The sequence below is a fragment of the Astatotilapia calliptera genome, chromosome 11, assembly GCF_900246225.1.
Source record: "Astatotilapia calliptera chromosome 11, fAstCal1.2, whole genome shotgun sequence".
In the NCBI taxonomy this organism is placed as follows: domain Eukaryota; kingdom Metazoa; phylum Chordata; class Actinopteri; order Cichliformes; family Cichlidae; genus Astatotilapia; species Astatotilapia calliptera.
Window position 1 is genome coordinate 26313024 of NC_039312.1, and position 13826 is coordinate 26326849.

At 39.6% G+C, this 13826-nt stretch overlaps 1 protein-coding gene across 1 annotated transcript; it reads right to left on the bottom strand.

The window, feature by feature from the left end:
* Positions 1 to 42: 42 nt before the first annotated feature.
* On the bottom strand, positions 43 to 13022 carry akirin1 (akirin 1). The gene is made up of 5 exons (XM_026185114.1): positions 12615 to 13022; positions 3461 to 3607; positions 1877 to 2005; positions 687 to 758; positions 43 to 592 (listed from the first exon to the last, which is right to left on the bottom strand). The coding sequence occupies exons 1-5, from the start codon at positions 12817 to 12819 to the stop codon at positions 582 to 584; spliced, it is 564 nt and encodes a 187-aa protein (XP_026040899.1). The 5' UTR covers positions 12820 to 13022; the 3' UTR covers positions 43 to 581.
* Positions 13023 to 13826: the final 804 nt, after the last annotated feature.

A 13826-nucleotide genomic window follows, 5' to 3' on the forward strand; every position in this document is an offset into this window, starting at 1 on the left:
TAATATAAATATGGAGCTTTAAAGAAACACCCAGACAACATGTTTTAGTCACAGAACTTTTATTTTTTTCAAAAGGGAGAAAAATCCACATTTTGGGTAAGTTTTGTGAGGAGGGAGGTTGGGAAAGGGGGGACAGTAAAGTGGGACAAGGTGAGAAGCAGGAGCCAGTAGATACAGCTGCTGGAAGGTTATACAGAACGGTCACAAGCCAATAAGCTTTTTCTACAGCGCTGGCAAGAGATTCAACAAACATCTGCTTTAGTGAGGAAGTCCAGAAAAGCATATTTTAAAAAAAATAAAAGAGAAGGGGAAAGAAAAAAAACAAACAAACAACAAAACAAACAAAAGATAGCGGGCTTCATACAGATTTTCTCTCAGACTTTTCTAAGTTTGGCCAGCAGCAATAATTTTGAAGTAAGAAACCAACTTCTGGATTAAAAAGTGGATAAATCATGGCACCCAAACAGTTTGAGAAGGGACGAGGGGGCGGTGTTAGGGAAATAAAATGTAAATCAACTGGAAGGAGGCAGTAGAAGAGCAGCCATCTTATTAGAGGAAGCCGGGATCACACTGATGTGAGCTCAGGACACATCTGAAATACAAAATAGTTGTTATTTTAAGAGAGGCAGTCCTTTTTAACTGAGAACAGACTTAAAAACAAAGTAAATAAAGATAACAGTACTCACAACTAGCAGGTCGAGCTCCGTATCTTCGCATTATCTGGTCTTGTGTGAATTTTACAAAAGATTCATATTGTTCTGAAAAGAGAAGAGGATGGAGGTGAGGGTGTGTGCCACATTCTGCAAACATCAAATGGGTGGAGGAACGAGTCTTCATTTTCATTAAGCTAAGTACCTGAAAACTGATTCACAATCACATTTCCAGGTCTTTTAATAAAAACTGTCCATAATAAAGCATCAGTAGAACTACTAAACCTCACCGACACAGTTTTAATCAGTGTACCTCTGCTACAATCGGCTCCCTGTAGTTATGTGGAGGAGGAAAAGTCAACTTTAGAGCAGCGCAGATAACCATTACTTTGAGTTATACTCAATGGAAGGACAAAAATATCAGTAAAGTACAAACGGTTTGGCTCAGACCACAAATAGCTGCTAACAACGACATTGCCACTTTCCTAGAACTGACAGCAAGCCAGTACAAACGTAGCAACCAAGAACCCAGAGTGACGTTAAAGCAGAGTGTTTGCTGACCCCTGCAACACTGTTCTGTGTGGCTTTCGGCCTCGATAGAGCAAAGACCCTGTGTGTTCTCATTAGCACAGGTATTTGTGTTAGTGTGAGGGGCTGCACACTATGTGATAATGCACCTGGGGCCATGTCACAGAGCAATGCAAAAGTAAAGACAAGCTTAACAAGTTTTCGTTTACAGGAAGAAAAGAAGTAACGTACTTTTGTGTGCAACAGTCAACACTGCTTTTAATAAACATAATGTGTGATATGTAGCAGATCGTCTCACTTCCTGTATACAACAAGCCCAAGCTGGAATTTGGAAGTTTATAAACCCTCCAAACACTCAGGCCTGAGTCAAAACAGAGAGCGCACTTTTTTTTTTATTAAATTAACCGTTTTAAAGCAGACATACTCAAATGAATGCAGATTTGCTTTTGTTGCCAAAAGACATTTTATATCCTCTTTATGTCTTTGTTCCCTCCAGCTGTTATAAAATATTCATCTTGGGATTTAATAGCACATTTAAACTCCCAGGAAGCTACACACTGTAAACGCTTAGTCGTGAAAATCTGAGAAATACTAAAGACGAATGCTTGTCACACTGACTGTACATCATCCCCGGAATATAAAGGGCACTGTTCATATTAGAGTTGTTTCAATTTTATTATTAAGGAGGATTTTTTTACCTGCAAGTTTTGTATTAAGGATCTGTTCGTACTCCTCCCGGATCTTCTCCTCGTGGTCTTTGAGCAGGCGCTCACACAGGTAGCTCACCTGCCTCAGCGTAAACGAAGGCTGGTCCTTCCTTGAGGCACCTGAGGAAAAAAGCAAAACAAATCAGATCAGCTATAAATAAGGCAGAATCACATCTATGGTGCAATACCCAGTCATGGGCAGAAACATCCTCTCTAAGCTAATAGCTGCTCAGCTGGCTGCAGAATTACAGCTCTGTGTCCTCTCTCACCTCAAAGACCAGGAGGGTCATGCAACACTAATGCTGCCTCTTTCTGAGTCTCCCCAGCGTCTCTGCCAGGCTCAAACTGGAGCCGGCTTTAGCTCGGTGATTCATTACAAAGTGGTCTTTGAGGTCTGCTATGAGCCAGATAGACTAAAATGTTTGTAAGTCACAGTGGAGGATGGCAGAGTGGGGATGAAGGTTAAAACAGTGGCCTCGCAGACAGAAAGAGGCCAGGTTAGTAACAGTGCAGTCATTGTGATCTACGAGGTCGTCCTGCATAGAGTCACACAGCACACAGACCCAAAGCCCTGAGGCTTGGATTACACACAGTCACTGGGATTTTTTTTTTTTTTACTTTATGCACCAAACTGATAATGTAACCACTGCTGAATGGAACAACTTGAAACAATGCCTGTAATTCCATCACATCTGATGCATTGCATCACATAAAATAGCAGTGGGCCAATTTTTTTTTATGGAAGCCACATCAAGCTGCACAAAGCAGACAAGGAGGGGAAAAAGTCAACTCTTTTAGTGAATCTGATCTATGAGCTTCAGATTTAATTCTATTTTATTGTATTTGTATAGTGCAAAGTCACAAGGGTCTTTTTCCTCCTGACCATGTAATAACATGACAGGTCTCTTTAAATTATGTATGTATTTAATTAATCTAATGTTAATCTAAAAAAAATTTTCCAACTGAAACACATACGTTACAGTCAACAGCACTTGGATAATATGCCCATGATGCATGTATTCTCTGTGTTCACCCAAACTTTTATCGTATCTAGTGGATAAGAGTGACTCACCAGCAGCAGGTTAGATTTGGGACAGAAGTAAAGTTATGTCAAAGGGTGATGATGATGGCGATCAACAATGATCAACGTGGCGCTGATAGAAACTGTCTAAACTGGCAAGCTATCTTATTTCACCAATGATAAAGTATATTATTGACAATGATATTAATTAAGTCCATCTTCCCCTCTATAAAACATCCACATATAACAAACACTTGCAACACTGAGGTATCTTGGCATGCATGGCTACATGTAAAGAAGCTCATGCCCTGACTCCTGTATGCTTTCAAATTGGCGTGTTTCTATGCAACAACAGGAGCACGGAGCAAGTCACCCAGCCCCACGCAGAAGTCAACATCTCTCATCAACACTTCGAAACAGTTTATCTGCCTTTCTTGAAATTGTGCAGTTGTGTGTTTTATTTATTTATTTATTTGTCTTTATGCTTACCAGAAAGGGGGGAAAAAAGGAAAAAAATGCATGGTGCAGAAAACCAAGTTTATTACGTCTCCTACCTGGTGGGGAGCTGGGAGCATTGAGAGAGGAGCTGGGGCTGGGGGCATCACTGGAGCTACAGGCCTCAGTCTGGTTGAAGGCCCCTTCCAGTTGCCGCCGCCTCTGGATCCTGCTGTACTCCTGACGGAGGTTCTGGAAGATTTGCTCTGTGGGGGGCAAACAGGAAACAAAAAAAACAGGATTAAAAACTTACTCACACATGCTCCCAACACTGAGACATTTGATCGTAGAAATGATGGTCAGTGTAAATTATCTAGAAGTATTTGATGCAAACTTTAAATGTCCACATTTAAATAGCAGAATAAGCCAACTTTTGTTTTTCGCACATAGATTTGTTCCAGGAAAAAACCCTGCTTATTTTCATTAATCTGTTCTGTTGTTAAATTCAAGATCAACCACAAAGCAAAGTTAATATAATCCAGCAAAAAAACAAAGAAAAAACAAAAGAAAAAAACCCAGGAGAAAAAAACAAAAACAAACACTTTCCATGTGTTCTCTGTTAGCCAATATAGGCTAAAATATTGACAGAAGGAACAGATGTGCACTAGATTGACATTAATAACATGACTAACACAGCTGTAACACATACACAGCCAAACAAGGTCTTTTTTGGTTTTTAAATCTTATGACTATCATTTTCACTTCTCTTTCATACAGTTTCCATAATAGCAGTGTGTGAAGCCAAGTTACAACTAGTGCAAATGCTCAGACCTAAACAGCAACAGAAATCACTTCTTTACCAAGGTACCCAACCATTGTCCTTCTATAGTCTGTTTAGCAGTTTTTGTGAAAATGCAGTACAAAGTGATTAGTATTGTTGTACAAGCTGCATGAGTCATGCATTTTTAGCCTAAGAGAAACATAAGTACAGTAACAGGCCAGCTATATACTGTGCATCTATAAGTCAGTCTTATCAAAAAAATATTACTTGGCACTAGGGCTGGGCTATATCATACCGTTCACGGTAATACCGGTGTAATTTTGGGCAACGATAGGAAAATGAAATATCGCGATAGAATATGGGTAAAAAGCGCATGCGCAGTGCCTTTGTTTACATACGCACATTGCGGCGACGCAGAATGAGAAGAGCGAAAGCGGATCATAAAATGAAACTTTTTTTATTTTATTTTTTTATTAGTAATATAAACATACAAACAAAATGCACCATATATTACAGATTCAGAGAACAGATATTTCTTACATATTAGTAACTTTCATACATAGTGAAAATAAAATATAAAGATGGGGTCACATAATTTAACAGGTTATTAACTCACTAAATCAAAATCTCCCATAAAGGAAACAAAAAAAGCAGCCTTTTTCTTTTTAACTAAAGTCAAAGATTTAACCAACAAGTTTAAGTCGTTTTTCCAGTAAGCTTCGTAAAATGAAACGGATGAACCAAAACTGGTTTGTAAAAATGCTGCAGCTTCACTGGTGTGGAACTGGTTTAGCTTTCGTCCATCAGATACACAACAAAGCACTATTTTTGGTAGCGCATGCTAGCGGGCCGGTATTACCGTATTGTTTGGAAAATACGGCGCACTTAAAATCAATCCTTTGATTTTTCTGAAAGTCGACAGAGCCCCTTATAATCCCGTGTGCCTTATGTATGAACTCTGGTTGTGTTTACTGACCTGGAAACGATTTTATGTGCACGGCGCTCGAAAATCTGTCAAATGTTTCAGTACGACTTTGCTGAGCACCGCTTGATGGATTGTCGGAGCATTACGGCTATCGTAGGCGGAGTGATACGTACTGCGCTTAAACATAATATTACCGTATTGTGTGTGTATAACCTCTTTTTAAGTTTTGTGCATATTATACATGGTTATGCTGAGGATGTGTCGGCCAGTTTCCACTGAAATGCCTTTTGGTTAAACTGTCAGCGAGGAATTTGCACTGTTACATTTTTATATAACTTTAATGCACATAAAAAACAGCTGCTTGTTTAAGTGAAAATACATTGATGGGTTTTTTTTGCACTAATAAAGTTGTGGCGTTGTAAAGTATTTTGTCTGGTGTCAATTATATTGTCAGTTATATCGTTATCGCAAATTTTTAAATGTATATCGTGATAAATATTTTTGGTCATATCGCCCTGCTCTACTTGGCACCAGTATATTAATGCAAGTAAGAAAAATGTGCTGCTTTTTAAGGTTTACCATCTGACACTTTCAGGTTGTTAGTTGGACAAAATAATCCCAAACACAATACCTCAAGTTCACCTTGACATGAAAGGTAAAAAAGTGTCACACTCTACTAATTCATGGATGTCCATCTCTTCCTTAAGTTGTGTCACAACAAGTAAATTTTGTTCCTGTACAGTATCTAAGAACTTATCGACTAGCACCTTTCCTCAGAATGAAGTCTATGTTAATCTGCTGTCCAGTGTTAAAAACAGCTAATATCATGGCCTGCATGCTCACATAACAAGTGGCGGGGTGGGGTGAGATCTACACAGGGGCCTGAAACTGAGCTGATAACAGAATATAGAGAGAGTAAAGTTTTCTGTAAGTCGAATAAGATAAAGTCTCGACACACTCTGCATCTCTATATGAGGAAAAGTGCCTTGTTTATTTTGGCTGGGGATAGAGTAAGAAGCCATTCTTTCACTTCAACCCACTCATCAATATGCTTGTTTAGACCTGAGGAGACCCAGAGGATTTACTGCGTTCTATACGGTTGTGCGGTGAACTGTTGTCCTCCGAGATGCATCCTCCTGTTGGATGTAGTCGCGCCTCTAAACCCTCTGAGCATAAACACCATCAGACCAATCTAGAAGGCACTTTTTTGTTTAGCGACTAATAAAACATCGTCACTGCAAACAGAACAATGTCATCTTACAGGCAACAGAGGCTCTGCAGCTTCGTATCAGCTGTATGAAGAGAAAAGGGATGTGGGACAATGTTTAAGCAGATCACTGTTTTGATGCCATTTAAAAACCACTGAAGTTGAAGAAGTTTGACAACAAACTGCAGAAACGGCAAAATGCTGAAGCTGTCCTGAAGACAAATCAAACATCAAGTTATATTAGTTGCTGAAAAATAAAGTGTGAAATGAACTAAACATTCAACAACCTGGCAGGGTTTTATGGAGGCCCAAAAGTAAAGGATGTGCTGAAAGGAAAAAACAGAATTAATAATTTTTATCATGGCAAACTTAATTCTTGGAAGCCAAAAGAATAGCTGAAATTATTTTTTTAGCCTTTACTATGAGTTCTACCAAGTGCCACTTGGTAGATCTACAGATCTCCACGAACCAGTTTACTAGGGGAAACCTTCCACTTGTAAAGGGAACTCAAACTGACATTTGATCAAACAAAGCCTGCATGAATATGTGTGAGAAGACAAGGCCAGACGCTTAAAGTCAAATGTGTTGAAGAGTTCAAATGGACTGGTTCTTATATAGCACTTTTCTAGTCTACTTCAGCACTCAAAGCTCTTTATACAACACAACTCATTCACCTATTCATACAGACAGTCATATGAGTGCTACTTTTTATATCCAAGTACTTTCTAACATTCACATTGACTGAACATATATGAAGACTGAACTTGGGGTTTAGTACCTTGCCCAAGGATACTCTGGCAAGCAGACTGAAACAGCCAGGGATTGAACCACCAACCTTCCAATTAGCCGATGATCCACTCAACCACAGTCACTCCAAAAACCTTAGCCATTTAATATCATCAATTAAGAGTATCAGTGAGAACACAATCCTCTGAGTGCATGCTTTGTATGCATACAGTATCCACTGATCACTGGTCTTTTCATCTAAATGACAAGTGAAACCCCTCTCCTGCTGTACGTCACTTAAAGCTTTGCCAACTGCCAGTGCCTCAACAGGGTTGCTTGGCAACAATGACCCTGCCACAACTAGACCAAGCAATCAATCACAGAGACTTCCGGAAGCCAGAGCAACACTGTAGAGAAGCTGAAGGGCTAAGCAGTGAATATGCAGAAGATCGGCTAGACATGGACATGGTGGAGAGAAAACAAAGCTGACTCACTTCATTTTACCCTCCACCCGTAAAGGGCGGTAGGGGAGGTAGGTTTCAAATATCTCGAATGTTGGGAAGTAGGTTGTGATGTAAGATTATACTCTCCACGTCCACGAGTTCACCAGCATCTGCTCAGGTCAGAACCACGTAAATATTATCGCACAGTAAGCACGAGGGTCTGTGCAGATGTCTGTATGCCTGTTTGTTTTTTGTGACTCCACTGACATCCATGTGCCCCAGGTGGTGGACTTCAAAGAAGTCTAACAAGAATGACTACTCGGTCATCAGGTCTCCAGGTAACCATGTCCATAAGAGAGTATTACCAAGGCTTTACTGGTAGGGAGGTTTCTGATGACTAATTAACTAGTCATTTAACATAGAGATCAGACTTTCTAACATCAGACTACTCAACTAATATAAAACAACACCCAAAGCATTCAAAACACTAATTAGTAAAGTTAAAAAACAAAAGCAGTATTTTGTATGTATTTTTTGAAGCTATCCAAAACCTTTATTTTTCTTGTTAATCATGTTTTAAAAGTTGCTGCACTTTGTGTCACATATAATGTAGAAAACACAATGTGAGATTGGTTGGCAGAGTTTAGCTAAGTAGAAACTAGTTACATGCAATACACTCTCATTGCTTCTATCTCACTCATCATGCCAATAGTTGGCTAGTGCTCTGCCAGTAAAAACAAATGCATTTCCTTGTGTTTGTAGCTCTGAAAACACTAGTATGGAGTTGGCCCCTTCTCCCTGCAATTCAGAAAACATAGGTGCTGTTCAAAATTTAGTAGCTCCAAGTCCAACATCAACAGCTTGGCTGCCTAGTGACGGCAGACACGCCAATTCACAGTATGCAAACAACAACAACCCCAACTACAGCGGGTACTCAGTGCAGTACTACAAATCAGGCTTTTGGATATTCCCAGAACTTTGATATTTTCTTTACTTCAGACTTTGTGAAAAGTCTTAACGACATAACTACAGCATGTTAAAATGAAAACAATACACTACCAAGATAATGTGGTTTTTTTTATTGTCTATACAATGCATAAAAATAACCTATAATACATTAAAACAAGTAAAGAAGAACAAAAAAAAAAAAGGCAAAAATTCTCTATTTATTCTCTCTTAATATTTAATATTTGCTCTTATAGTCTGCACTACAAGTTGTTTTGATATAGTGACTCTGGTAAGTGAAAATGGTGTGGGGATCTGTTTAAAGCGCCTACATGTTTTGGTAGCAGTGTATCAATGTAATTGAATAAAATCACCATATTGGTACTTTTTCCTACCAATACTAGCCCTTTTATGTCTATGCATTTAGGTCAGTACAGACACTCTGATAAATAGGCTTCATTTAACACCAGTACAGAGTTTACTCCTGCACAGAAACACAATGGCGCCTTAACTACATTCAGACTGTGTTTTGGTGCATAGTCATACCCGAAGACCCATTCTGAGCCAGGAAAGACCCTGATATATTGTCTAATAGTATGCTAAATGTTCTTTTTTATGGTTATCACTTGAACTATAACCTGGGAAGCTTTCTGCCCAACCTATAAATTAACAGTGCCACACAGTTTATCCTTTTAAGTAACGCCTCTCAAGAAAACACTCCGCTCATTTGTCATCTTCGGGAATTTCACAGAAGTACAAGCCCAGACTGGCAGAGGAGAAGAGGTGTCCTATCTACAGTATGAAATGAAATTGCTTAAAGATCCACTGGCAACGTCCAATCCTGTTTTCTTGCCTTCTCGTCTGCACACGAGAGAACCTGACTAGCTGGAAAACATGTGCGGGTAGAGTTGGGTGGGAGGGATGACAGTTGACCTTTCGTTAAATACAAAGCTGCTTTCGCTTAGCACACCACATCAGAAAGGCAGCCTTGCAGAGCTGCTCCCATGGGAGGCCTCTTTCAGGGAAGATGAGCTTAGTATCAGGTATCTGGACTTTGTGTCTCTAAAGCAGGAAAATCTTCATTACTCCAAGCTCCTGAACTCTAATTCTTTTACAACACAGCCACGCTGTAATTACAAAACAAAATAAACAAATCAGCAGAAGAAGAAAAAGACTGTTTTTAACTGCCCCGTCTTCCCTCAAAACGAAAAACACTCCTGATTCTTTGGCTAGTTTCTGCTAATATTTACAGAGATCAAACACATTTCACAGCAAGCCAACCACCATAAACACCTGTATCTATGAGGAACAGGGCAGCTTCGCCTCATCTCTGACAAATATCATGCACTGCCCCCAGCCTCATCATACAATAATGTGTACAATGAAGCACATTTTTTCCTTACAGTCCAGACAACAGCAACAACAGAGACCCCTTTGTCAGAGATTGCGTCCTAACCAAACCTCAATGAGGTTTAGATCAACATTTTACATACAATTTCAGTATAAACTAATGTAACCCACACAAAGTACTGATGTAGGGCATTAAAAAAAACAAACAACCCAAAAAACTGTTTTCTTTGCTCGAACTGACCATGAGGAAGTGTTACTGAAAGTAAATTCATGGTACCTCATTTATGTCCCTTTGCATGAGTCCCCCAAAGTGTTAACATTTTGTTGCGTTTTTATGAGAAACCGGGAGCATGAAAGCTAGCTGAAACTCCATCTTGAATCTTTTCAACAGAAGCTCAAATGTGTGCATTTAACCTTACTGCACAATGAGATTAGTTCTTATTTGATCATTTTTAAACTTGTCCTACCTTTCCACACAAGTCAATTGAATCCCAAGTTGCTGTGCACCATGAATTTATGTTCCATAGCACACGCAACAAGATGATCAGCCCATTCACACTTTGAATTTAGCAATTTGTGACAGATGACAGCAGTTCATTGAAGAAGAATTATAGAAAACACCTTGCATTATTGTTGCACTAATAAGCGCTGCTGCCTGCAAGCAGTAAAATGTTCAGTACATTTTTGCTATACATATAATTATCACAAATTATCACCCAGATGGTTTTCTATAGCTGTGTCCAAAACCAAGGACTGCATCCTCCTGAGGACGCATTTGTAGACCGATTAGGCTGTCCAAATTCGTAGACTCCTCCGAATGCAGCCGACAAATGCGTCGTCCTTTTCCCCGAATTTGAAGGATGGGTTGGGTGTGTCCTTCGTGGCCCACCATATCCCAGAAATCATAGCGCGGCCCAGCCAAACTCCAGTTTCCGGCAATGGCGGCCGCTACTAAGTTTTAAAATTACTCTTATTAATCTTTCTGGGTCACAAAATAAACTTAACATATTTTCAGTATTTCAGTATTATTTTCAGTATTATTATTTCAGTATATTACAGTATCTACCCAAGAGGAACTGATAGCAAATGGAGGAAAAGTACCCAAAGGCAGACACAAGTAGAAGTTCTATATTAAGCTTTAGCTCTTATCAGTCATACATATTAAGCCAATCAGGAAGCAAATGTAGGTATTTGCTCACTTGTTTCCAAAACTTTCTATTAGGTCAGACTGAGACATAATCCTGGGGTGTTTAAATTAAAACTGAAAGCTAAATTCCAAAGAGTTGTGTTCAAACAATACTAGACAAACGTGCAGCCCAGCAGGCATACTGTGCAAACTGGGAGTCGCGTTGGTTTAATGTTCTGATGAATACAACCCTGACTAATAGCATATTTCTTTTTTCGAATATCACTCGGTTTTAACATCATCCATGTTGCTGTTCCAAGGAGGAAAAGAAAATGAAAACAGACATGCACACCCACTCAGTAGTTAGGTCAAGTAACACAATCCCAGCAAGAAACAGCAATAATAGCTATAATGATCAAGTCAAATCGTGTTCCAGCTGCTTAATAACTCAAGTAAAAATAATAATTAAGCCTTTTTTTATTAAAACTACTTCATGGAGGAGACAACTGGGCCAACAACAGTGACCTGGTGAATTTGATTTTCTCAGTTCTGGTAATTTTACTTTTGTGTTTTATAGCTAAAACCTTTCTAGTGAGTTCCAAACTGTTCAATAAGGAGTAAAAGCCTTGAATTTCTACATATCAGGAGCAGTTTTTGGGGTTCAGTATTTGCCAAATGATAGGCAAAAAAGAACACTTTATCTGCCTCCTGAGTCACATTTGTGTTTAAATCCAAAAAATCTAGGGGTTTATAATTGTGTGGTTTTCTGCAAGTTAGAGAGCTAAATTAATCTTGCAATCTTTTTTTTTGGCAGAATTAACCGATTGATTAGGCCTCATGCTGCCATCCTGCCAAATATCACTGACTGGCACATACATTAAGGCTACTTGATGCAGTGGATATACACAAGCAATTAGTCTGGGCCTATTTGTGCACCCCACACACCCATCCAAGACTCACAGTGGATGGAGCTGCATTTTCAAATCAATGGGAGAGTGAAGTACAGGCATAAAGGAAATGAACAATGCCTTCCTCCATGCCTGAGGAGGAAAAGAAATGGTTGTGGTGCATAATGGTAACCCCCACCTCAATACAACACAATTGTGGCACTCTGGCATTGAAACTAAGGAACATTACCCAGGCACCTCCTAATTAATAGTCTGCAATGATGTGGCTGCTGCTGTGATGCCATTTGTCTGCAGGAGAGCCAACGAGCAGGGGTTAAAGAAGAAAGATCTGTTGAGTCCTTTCAGTCCAGTTTTAGTTAAACGAATTAAAGTTTAATGAAATATATTAAATAATTGAACGTGGTAACACGGCTGAAGATTGTCTGAGCAAAGCTTGTAAAAGGGCGTCATGTTTATTCAACTTCCCCTATCGCCATAGACTGTTTGAATTAGCCAAGCGAACAACTCTGGATCTAATTTTTTTTTTCACGGACAAAACAAATTTAGCCACTGTAAGCCAGCTCAGCAAAGAATAGGACGAAAACGGAGAGCTGCAGTGACGCCACAAGCCCCATACTTACAGAGTCGCTTCTACTTTTCGGTGCCTATACTGATTCATTATGATTGGTAACGAGATCTGTTCTGGTAAATCAGCGACGACATTCCCTTTTCCTGACGTTAGCTGAGGTAAGCTAACATTTAGCCTCCAACCCCCATTCAAGTAGCTAGCTATCCATTCCATTCCACTCCACCCAAACCCCCTCCCCCATGACACCCACCCTGAAAGGGAGAAAAAGCCGTCAAATTTGGTCTAAATCCATACCTGGAGTGAGCCTGTGTTCGCCGCCAGTAGCCGGAGGAGACATCGAATGCGCCGGGCTGTCGACCGCGGGACGGAGGCTGCATCTTTGAGGGGACGGAGTGCTAGAAGTCCCCGGTAGTGGATTGCACCTTCTCCGCTTGGGAGACTGGGGACTGAGGAGGGCCTCAAACTCCATCGACCGCTTTAACGTAGCTCCACAAGCCATTATAGCTAAACAAAACGGAAAATAATAAGCAGGAAGAAAAACGACCCGCAAACGCTGGGCTTTAAACGCTCGTGCGTGTGTACGTTTAACGTTCCTCGGTTTTCTTCTTCGCCTTTCTTCCGCTCCACAACAACGGATTTTCTTCTCTCAGTAGTAAAGCAACTGCCGACCCTGCCTGCTGAATTTTTAAAACGTCACAAAGCCAGAGCCTACCATTACCGGAAATAGGGGGGTCTTCAAATATTTACAACGAATCTTTCTGTGTTTTTTCGCAGATTTGAAATGTAATTCTTATCCAGAATTGCTTTTGTAATGTCTTGATTAATTCTAACTAGATTAATTTGTCGTTTTCACTTTTTTAATACGGCGCTTCTAGGCTGCGTTTTCCGGCTGTCTTACCCTGTTGTTGATGTTGATGCCGTTCCCTTGAACTTAAATTCAAGGTTCACGAGACGTCTCGCCGTAGAGTTCAGGTAAATTAGGTATTTTAAAAACGGACCCCAAATTTTTTACCGACATATGGAAAAATTTAGATTTAATATTTAGGTTAGGTTTAAATAGGTTTAATAATTAGGTTAAGTAACAGTTTAGAGCATAAATTCTCTACAACTGAGCTTTATTGTCACACACACTATCTATCTAAATTTAATCTGCTATGTCTTGCATTCAAACATTTGCGCACAGAGATAGTTTGCTATCTGATCTCTTAAAACACATCAGTGACCAAGCACAGACTCGGCAATAAGTAACCTATCCATGATTGCATTAGTAACTTTGGCAAGACTGAAAGAAAAGGTTTAAAAGGTTTACAAGATAATACTGAGGCCTGCTATGATATATGGTTTGGAGATGATGGCACTAACAAAAAGAGGAAGACCACAGAGAAAGTTCATGGATGTAGTAAAGGGTGAGATGGAGGCAGATGATGATGACGTAAATCTTTAAAAATGTATTAATTTCCTCCACTGTTGTATTCTTCATTTGTTTATTGTCAAGTTTCCAATCAT

Bases quoted from the DNA above. Each gene is read 5' to 3' on its own strand.
- akirin1 (XM_026185114.1), bottom strand. From the start codon at position 12,819: ATGGCTTGTGGAGCTACGTTAAAGCGGTCGATGGAGTTTGAGGCCCTC. The intron at 2,006-3,460 runs GTAGGAGACGTA...TTTTTTCCTCAG, and splicing joins TGCTCCCAGCTCCCCACCAG to GTGCCTCAAGGAAGGACCAG. The intron at 759-1,876 runs GTAAAAAAATCC...TTCTCTTTTCAG, and splicing joins CCTTAATACAAAACTTGCAG to AACAATATGAATCTTTTGTA.